The sequence below is a fragment of the Jatropha curcas genome, chromosome 2 (assembly GCF_041381405.1).
Source record: "Jatropha curcas cultivar XTBG-Jc1 chromosome 2, XTBG_Jcur_1.0, whole genome shotgun sequence".
NCBI classification, from domain to species: Eukaryota; Viridiplantae; Streptophyta; class Magnoliopsida; order Malpighiales; family Euphorbiaceae; genus Jatropha; species Jatropha curcas.
This window is the reverse complement of record NC_143152.1, coordinates 10,151,903-10,162,087: the sequence shown is the minus strand read 5'-3', so window position 1 is coordinate 10,162,087 and position 10,185 is coordinate 10,151,903. Positions and strand designations below refer to the sequence as shown.

The window sequence follows — 10,185 nt, the reverse complement described above, 5'->3', positions numbered from 1 at the left end:
TCTTTTGCTTTTAGTTTAGTTGCTTAAGGACAAGCAATGGTTTAAGTTTGGAGAATTTTGATAGGTATTATTTTTATGGTATTTTTAATATAGTTTTTATTAGAATTTTTAGTATTTTTAATTACTTTAATTAGTTTTTATTTAGTTTCATTTATGATTTTACTTAAAGCTCCCTTGAATCATATTTCACTTGATCTTAAAGATTTTTGTAGGTTTTTATAGGAAATCAGCCAAAAATGCACGAGATGACCAATTGTCAAAGACTTCCAACAAGTAGCACACCTAGGGCATGCTACCCAACACCCGCATGCTACTCTGCAGAGTTCAACTTCGGTTGAAATTTCATATTAAGCTTGTGCTGCCCATATGAAGATTTTGTGGGATGTACCTTATTAAAGCTGAAGTCTGATCTAGACACTGGGAGAGTCCAAATTGAGAAGAAATACAAAGCTTAAACAGTTTCTTACCTCCAAAAGATTTCTCACTCAATAGAGATTCACTTTCCTAAACTAACTCGAAGATATTCCAGAAAGTCTATATAAAGAGAGAGACTAGCCACGATGGAGAGTTGAATCCATTCATTGTATATTCCATCTCTGGTCCTATTATTTTCTATATAATTTTCTTTCTCTTTTTCAAGACTTCAAGCAATCAAGTTGGAGATCGAGATTCAAGGAAGCGCTACAAGCCAATTGTCTACTAGTTTTTTTTTTTTTTTTATAAACTCTCTTTTTGTTTATTATTCTTTATGAGATTATTTACAAATTTAATTGAGTTTTATTTAATTACTATGTCGAACTAAACTCTCATACTAGGGATTTGATGTAGCTTAATTTCTATTTCAATTTATAATATTAGATTTGCTTTTGTTTGTTCAAAGTATAATTTATTATTGAATTTAATGCTTCCAGACAGGATTTCTCCCCTGGATTGATTTATTTCATTAATCACTATCAGAAAAAGGGTTTTGTTGGCTCTAGGGTCAATTTGTTATCTCGAGATTTTGATGATTAAAACAAAATGAATAAATTTAAATTATATTATTTGTGCTAATATCATTTTATGCAGGTCTAAATATGGAAAATAAATAAACAAGGCAAAATCCTACAAATCGAAGGACAAACAAAGATCATGAAGACCATTGAAGATCTTAGTGGTTAGCTTTTTAGGATTTATTGTAAGATAGAGAGAATGTTCATTTAGAAGCACAAAATTAATTTCTTCTCTCTTTATCAAAAGAATTTTCGAAAATATTTCTTTAAAAATTGAAAGCTTTTTTGTTCCTTAATTCTTTTACCTAAAATGAAAGAGATTATGTCTCAATCATTTTTGGTAATAAATATCTTAGAAAAAGCTTATTTTAGTTTTTCAAAAATTATTTTCATAAAAGTTCAAAATTTATTCACTTACCTAATTTAAAGAGACTTTATCTCAAACGATTTTGGTAATAGAATAAATTGAATAAAACCTTTATGTGTTCATTTTCGGAAACAAATCTTTTAAAGAAATCCAAAATCTTGATTTTATATTCTTACCTAAATGAATGAGATTTTATCTCAATCGTGTTTGGTAAATAAATATTTTGAAGAAGATTTTCAAATCCTTATTTTCAAAATTTTGTTCTTAAAGGAAAGTTAGATTTTCTCTTATTCGCTTAATAAAAAGAAAGAATATTGACTCAAAAAAATTGGTAACAAAGATCTCAGTATTTTCTAAAAATCGAAAGTCAATATTCTGATTTGAAAAAAAGATTTCACTTTCTAAAAACGGGATTCTCATCCCTCTCTATAAAAGGCGTCTTCTCTTTAAAAAGACGTGGTGAGAAATGGTTTTTGTTTTAAGAGTATAGGTCCATTGATCAAATCTTTTATCTCTCAAAACTTACTCTCAAACCTCTTTATTTCTTTTCATCTTATCACTTCACGTTTTATCTTTAAAAGAGAAAAGAAATTTTGTAACAACTTCTTTTGAAAAACAGTTCTGATCTCTAAAACGATTTTCTAATCTTAAATATTGTTTTTCCTGTGCTTATATTTGCATTTCTGTCTGTCTATTTAGATTCTGTAATCTTTTGTAGATAGGTTTTTATTTGATAAACATTTGTGTAATAGCTTAGGTGAAAAGCTATTGTGAAATAGGTTATCAAGCGACATTCTCCATGTGAGAGATTCTAATTTCTTGATTTGAGTTTCTGTTCTTTGCCAAAACCAGAAAGGGTTGAGGTTAACTAGAACCTTAGAAAATCTAGTGGGACAAAGGGTAGATCTAAGAGTTGATCTATTGCCTTGTACTGTTGGTTTGTCTCTTACCCTTGAAAAGAGATAACATAGTTGAGGATTTCAAGATGAGTCTTAGGGAGTGGATGTAGGCGAGTTAGTGCCAAACCACTATAAATCACTGTGTTAATCTTTTTATTTTTCTGAAGTTCTGCTTGATACTATTTTAATCACACTTCTATTTATATTTTAGAAATGCTAAAATTATTAATGGTTTTGATGTTCTAAACTCGAATAAGCTTTGTCTATTACTGAACATTAGAACTCTAGACTTCTACATAGTGAAAATACCAAGTTCTAAAATGTTCTTCTATTTTTAGTATATTTCACTATTTGGGTTCCTAATCAGTTTTCTAATCTTGATTAAAGCTTTGTGAAGCAGTTCAGAATTCAATAACTGTCTCTCACATAGTCTTTTATATTTATCTAAACTTTATGAGGAAGTTCTAAATGTAATAGCTTTCCTTCAGAAAGAAGTTTTGAAATTGAATAAGACATTGTGAAATAGTTCTAATTGATAGCTGCACTTTGCAAAGTCTTTCTATTCTCTGAATAGAGCATTGTGAGAAAGTTCTAATCACAATAACTAACTCTCACTAATGCATCATTTTTCCGCTGCAATAGAATTTTGAGTTTTTGTTTTTAAAAGTTAAATTTTTTATTTTTAGAAAACCCAATTCACCCCCCTCTTAGGTTGTGCCATACATATTCGGGACCCACAGGTTTTTGATATGAAAAAGGTAATAAATAATGTGATATCCCGACAGTTGGACACAGAAATGAATCAGATTATATATCGAAAAGGGGGAAACTAATCAATAAAGGCGCCTTTTGGTGAAATGGCTTGGAGAGTTGGAAGAACTCTAAGGTTAAGCATGCTTGCTTAATGGAAATCCTAAGATGGGTGAACACCTGGAAAGTTCCCCATTTCCACTTGATCCAAAGGGGACAATTCCTCTGGTAGTTGAATCAGGCGTGGAGTAGCTCAGTTGGTATCAGATCAGGACCCCCTCCAGTAGATGTATGGTTTGAGGACGAACCACACGGAAGCTAGTGGGCCTGTAATATCTTGACTGCTGGACATAGGAATGAATCGATCATATATTGAAAAGGAAGAGACTAATCAACAGAAGCGCCTTTTGGTAAAATGGCTTGGAGAGTTTGAATAACTTCAAGGTTGAGCGTGCTTGCTTAACGGAAATCCTAAGATGGGCGACCACCTGGGAAGTTCCCCATTTCACCTGCGGGACAAAACCGTGCGAATCCTGCCAATCCAGCATGGGATGGATTTGACTTGATCCAAAGCGGACAATTCCTCTGGTGGTTGGAGTTGGGCGTGACAAATAACATGAGGATAATAACTTAATGCAGAAGCTATATAGTTTGACTCATGGGGGGTTTTCATAAATTAACGACCTTAGGTTATGAATTCACAAACAAACCATAAAACTTAATGATTTAATTCATGTTCAATTGCGCTATTGGAAGATAGGTAATTAGACTGGGTTAAAATAGATAACAATACATCGGGAGAGCTTCTTAGTGATTTTAGGGTTGTTTTTCCTACTTGAACAATTAAAATTGATTATCAAACTAATAGAGTAAAATGGATAAAATTAAGTGAAATTAAAATCCCTAGTAGCTTTTAATCCTTGATCTCTTTTCATCAAATATTCTTGTTTGATTTCTTATTCATTGTTTTATTTTATTTTTCAGTCTATTCTCCTTTTTGTCGTTTGAATAATAGTAAGTTAATATAATTTTAGTACTTGGTATACAATCTTCGTGGGACGATACTCTACTCACTCTTTATTGCTTATTTACGATTTCATGCACTTGTGAAAAAGCCTGTGAGATCCTAAGAGGCGACATTTAGAATTTGTTGTGGGTGATTATGAATTCCTAAAAGTGTTTGCTAGCTATGAAAGAAGACATGAGATTTGGGAGAAAATGGAAACTAGATTCAAGGTATATAGGGTCCTATACGGTATTAGAAAGAGTTAGGCATGTCGCTTATAATTTGGAGTTATCCCAAAACTTGCTTTTGTATACTAGTTTCTCCAAATCTTAATTGAGAAAATACATGTCAAGTCCCACACACGTAATCATTATACTATATACAGTTGAGATTAGAGAAGATTGTAAGTAATGAGAAACCAATAATTACATTAGACCGTTAGGTTAAGAAGTTAGGCTTTAAGTAGATAGCTTCTTTTAAGGTGTTATGGAGAAACCATTTAATAAAAGAATCCACATAAAGCTAAAGGAACTTCTAGGTTGAATTCCAATTCAATATGCATCTCTAAATCTTAAAATTTTTTATGTTCAAAATTCTTGTTTTAAGTAGGGCTTTGCATGGTTTATGGGGGATCTACACCGAACTGAGAAACCGTACTGAATCGAACTGAAACCGAAAAAGAACCGAGATAGTAGAAGTCGAACCGTACCGAACCGAATGTAATTTATTGTTTTGATTATGGTTTCGGTTCTTATAAAGAACTATACTGGAACCGTACCAAAAACAAAACTGAATCGAAAAATCGATTTGTTCATATATTTTTTTAAATGTTTTAGTATATTATGTTATTTGTAGCCAACATCAAATTTTATTATTTGAAAGCAAAATCTTTATTAGTTGATACTCTTTAATTAATAATATAAATAGAGCATAAATTAAAATTATTTATCCCACGTAAAAAATTAATATCTAATGATTCTCGTCATCTCTTATTGTATTTATTATTTTAACAATATGATAATTGGTAAATATTTATTTAGTATTTTACTATATCTATAATTTAAATAAAATTTTTTTTTAATTTTAAGTGACACATTTTAATTTTACTTTGATATTAGAATATTTTTATATAAAGGAATTTTGTAGTGTGTTTTAAAAATATAATAATTTTCAATAGGAGAACTAGAATTGGAATTAGAAAAAAAGAACCGAAACCGGAAAATTGAAGAACCTTATTGAAGTCATATTGAAAATTTGATTTGGTTCGATTCTGATTCCTTAGTCCTTCGGTTCCGGTTTTGGTTTCTAAAAATGAAAGAACCAAAATTTTGGTTCGATTCCGTTCTTCTTAAGAACCGTAACAAAATCGAACTTGCAGAACCGTAGTTTTAAATATACACGTTATCATATTTCCATAATGTGCAAGGATGATAATAATAATGATAGCAACAACGTTAACGTTAACGATAAAAATAGAATAAAATTATGTATACATCTTTTAAAATATAACAAACCATATCGATTTCATTATTTATTATCTGTTTTTATCTCTTTACTCTTATTTTTTTTAAATATTATTTGTAATCTAGATTTGTTTCAAATTCAATTACTAAATCCATCAATATTTTATAGCTTGTAGCGAATTCGTTTCTGAATCAAATGTTTCATTCTTGTTTAAATTCCATTACTAAAGCTGTTGCTATTTTACATCTGTTTCTAAGGGGCGTTTAGTTGCTAAATCTCATGGGAAATAGGTTGAAAAAATTAGGTCCAATGTTAGCTTAGTAAAATTTCCAGGAAAATTAAATTTCTGAAGATCAAGATTCCATCTCTATTTGCCCATGTACACAGTAAAGTAATTTTCCGTCTCAAAAAGTGAAAAATTAAATTCTTAAAAAAATAAGACATTTTAAATTTTATAATAATATTTATTAGTGTAATTATACAACTTTCTAGAATTTTTATTATTGTCTTAATAATTTTATTTTTAGTGTAAACTTCGGCCTCTATTATGAGGAACCAAGCTTAATCACAATTAAGGCTCTACGTCTCTTCCTGTAGGTTTGTTTAGTGGTGATCGAACCTGGAAACTCTTTCTACATATTCAGTCTGCGTTGGCAACTGACCCACAACCCGTAGGTTATCGTCTTAACAATTTAATTTTTCTAAAATTCTACCGTCTTTGAAAATTAATTTTCTAGGAAACCAAATGCGACCAAAATATATTGATGAGTGAAAATTGAGCTCTAGGTGGGCTGAAGAAAGCCCGTTCCTAATTGTTCAGCCAAACTTCTTGTCATATACATGATGTAGCCAACTTAGAAACGTCTGCACTCGTAACCGTTATATAAAACAAATTCACTTTTCTTGACTTTAAAATTTTTTTATTTGGTCATGTCTCGTACTTCTAAGTTTATTTTCAAAGAGATCCGTCAGAAACAGAAATATTCTTACTAGTAGTCTTCGGTCAAAAATAGCCGGACGGAATGGACCGGCATCAACAATTACTTATTATTATTATTATTATTATTATTATTATTATTATTATTATTATTTTGGGAAATGATAGCTTTATATATTATTTTATAATATATTAAAATAGTATGCAAATTTGCATCACTCTACTCTACTACATAAGGTTATATATGTTGAAATTCAGAGAAACCACTGAGTACCACTAGCTAGTTTCAAACTACAAACAAAGAGATGGACTCTTCTTCCCTTATTTGGTCAAGCCTTCTCTTACTACTATCTCTAGTTTTATTCCTAAATAGGAAAAACTGGAGGACTGACAATGGCAACAAGAACCGACCTCCAGGGCCACCGGGATGGCCACTCGTAGGTAACATTTTTTATCTTGGAACTCTGGCGCACCGGATTTTATATGAGCATAAATTCAAGTATGGACCAGTGTTGCGGCTAAGAATAGGATCGATGGACACGGTGGTAATACAATCAGCGAAGGCTGCAATGGAGCTGTTCAAGAACCATGACGCCAGCTTCTGTGACCGAACGGTTCCCTGTGTGTTTACCTCTCATAACTACAAAGAAGGATCACTTGCGCTAGGTCGGTTTGGGCCATATTGGCGAACGTTAAGGCGTATCTGCGCTATCGAACTCCTAGCCAACAGGCGAATCAATGAGACAGTCCAGATTCGACGGAAATGCATCGATGTAATGATACGGTAATGTTTGTATCATTTTAGTATTTTTTGTTTCTGATTCAATATACACTTCAGCAAAGATCTGCGTTTTGATAATAAAAATTGTCGTTTATATCGCGTCTTTAACTATTGTCCAATATACATGTTTGTTATACATTCCCAAGAGTTTTAGATATTTTTATAGTTTTTTTTTCATCAAATTATTATTATTTATTGCCTACTATAATTAGTTGCTTATATGGCATTTTGTTATTTATTAAAATTTTTAATTATTTTATTACCTAATAATAAATTTATTATATTAATGATAAAACTCTTTTGTTTATTTTCTTTTTCTAAAAATTAAGAAGTTCATAATAAATTTATTGCACTTGTCATTGTTCAATTCAACTATATATACCCTTAGTCTTTTTCACTTTACAGCATGATATGATTTTTTTTTTTATTATTCTGTCATTTGTTTATAACAACTTGCTTTTTCGCAATTTTAATATTTCCTTTGAGCATTTTGTATATGAATATTAAATTTGTTAAATTTATCATGTAAACTTTTATTTTCTTTTTTATATTAAATATTTATTAGATAGTGATAAAAATTAATAGCTTCAGCAAGAGACACATTTTTTTTTTCTGTTTATGTAATTTTTTAGTTTGAGAAAAATAGATTGGTTCAATTTGCAAAATTAATTTTAATATTTATTGTTTTTAATTTAGTTAAGAGCGTGATTTTATTGTTTTTAATTTGTTATAGTATAATATTTTTATTGTTTTTTAGTAAAAGTTCTATTAACAATTTTTGTTTTGGTAGTAAAAAACTAAAAAAAAATAGAGAAAATGACTACACATATTATCTATTTTATCATCTTATTTTATTTAAACCTCTCAATCAAACTTAATTTATATCAAGTATATATAGTTTTTTTAGTTTTTTTATTTATATTTATTATCTTTTATGAATCTTTTTAATTTATTAATAATTAATTTTATTATAAAATAAATTGATATATTTTTATATATATATAATATAATAAATAACTAATAAAATAAAATTTTAAAATAACTTTAAATATGAAAATAAATGGCTCTAATCTATAATACATAAGTTATATCTATTAAATCCTCAGAATATGCGGGAGTTGAATTAACAAATTAGTAGATACTTTCACCAAGTTGAATTAACAACCAATTTTTTTTTTTTTTATGAATTATATTGATGTTGAATATATATTTTTGTGGATAAATTTTTTTGTCCTACCCATAAGTGATTGTATCATTAGCGTGGAGTATGTTTTTTTTTTAAGAATTTCCGTATTTTATATCTGTATTATTGTGTCAGTATAGTACAAAGATGCTCTTCATGATAATTTATTATTTTAGCCTTCAATTATTAACATTCAATAATTATAAGTTTCAACTAACTTTAGCGATAACCTCTTTTTCATTTTCTCATCATTCTATTTATTAAAATTTTAATCTCAAAGAAAATGATGTTTGCTTTCCCATTAAATTAATATTATATATATAACCCAAAAGTCCAACATTTTGTTAAATGTTACTGTGGAAAGACTGAGAAAGTTTTTGTTTTTATTTGATCCACCTAATTTAAAATTCTTTTTTGTCCTAATCATGGACCCTTGTCCGACAATTATATTATAATCTTAAAATATGTCTACGTTGGGCAGGAGCATCGAAGATGATATGGCAGCTGGAAAAGCAAGTGGAGAATCAGGGAAAGTGCATATTCCTCACTATCTCTTCCTAATGTCATTCAATTTGATTGGTAATCTTATGCTATCAAAAGACCTTTTTGATTCAAAGTGCAAAGAAGGGTATGAGTTCTTTGAGGCCATGGACAAGGTGGTGGTTTGGGCTGGAACACCAAACCTTGCAGACTTTCTACCATTCTTGCAATGGTTGGATCCACAAGGACTCAAGAGAAACATGTCAAGAGACATGGGACGTGCAAAAGACATTGTGGCTGGGTTTGTTAAAGAAAGAATTGAGGATTATAAAATGGGAAAGAAAAAGGCTAATAAGGACTTCCTAGATGTGTTGTTGGAATTTGAAGGTGATGGTAAAGAATGGGAAGGAAAAATTCCATATGAGAAAATGATCATAATCATTTTGGTAAGCATAGATACTTAATTATAAGAGTATGTGTGGCATTATCATTTGAATTTTTTTTTTTTTCAGCAGAAGTATTATATTGAATTTAATAAATTATTGGTTGTGTTCAATGTTGAAGGAAATGTTTTTTGCTGGGTCAGAGACTACAAGCTCGACAATGGAATGGGTAATGGCAGAGCTATTTTCTAATCCTGAAGCTTTGAGAAAAGTTAAAGATGAACTTGACGCGGTTGTTGGAGAAAACAGGAAAGTTGAGGAGAGTTACATAGACAAATTGCCATATCTACAAGCTGTTATAAAGGAAACAGTTAGATTACATCCTGTGGTTCCTTTACTCCTTCCAAGAAACACAATAGAAGATACAAATTTTATGGGGTACCATATATCCAAAGGCACTCAAGTTCTTATAAATGCATGGGCAATTGGGAGAGATCCTGAATCTTGGGAGGATCCAATGAATTTCAAGCCTGAGAGATTTTTAGGTTCAAATATTGATTACAAGGGGCAGAATTTTGAGCTCATTCCATTCGGGTCAGGAAGAAGAATATGTGTGGGCATGGGATTGGCTCAGAGAGTAGTTCCACTTGGTGTGGCCTCTCTATTGCACAATTTTGAGTGGGATCTACATTCTCAGACTTTAGACATGAGTGAAAGGATGGGAATAACAGTGAGAAAACTCGTACCCTTCAATTTAGCATGCAGGAAACGTCCAGCGAAATCTAGCTAAGTTAATTTAATTTAGTTTATGGTCGTGTAATCTAGTATTATATGCATTAGAATAATATCATGTAATAAACATTTTGTGGTCTACATCTAGCTTATCATGTTCTAGATGTGTAATAGTATAATTTCGTGGAATGATCATTTGCTTGTTTGGAAA

General features: G+C 30.2%; 1 protein-coding gene across 1 annotated transcript; it reads left to right on the top strand.

Moving 5' to 3' along the window:
• The first annotated feature begins 6,671 nt into the window (after positions 1-6,671).
• Positions 6,672-10,185, top strand: LOC149498225 (iridoid oxidase-like). The gene is made up of 3 exons (XM_089717466.1): positions 6,672-7,199; positions 8,861-9,305; positions 9,424-10,185. The coding sequence occupies exons 1-3, from the start codon at positions 6,721-6,723 to the stop codon at positions 10,030-10,032; spliced, it is 1,533 nt and encodes a 510-aa protein (XP_089573592.1). The 5' UTR covers positions 6,672-6,720; the 3' UTR covers positions 10,033-10,185.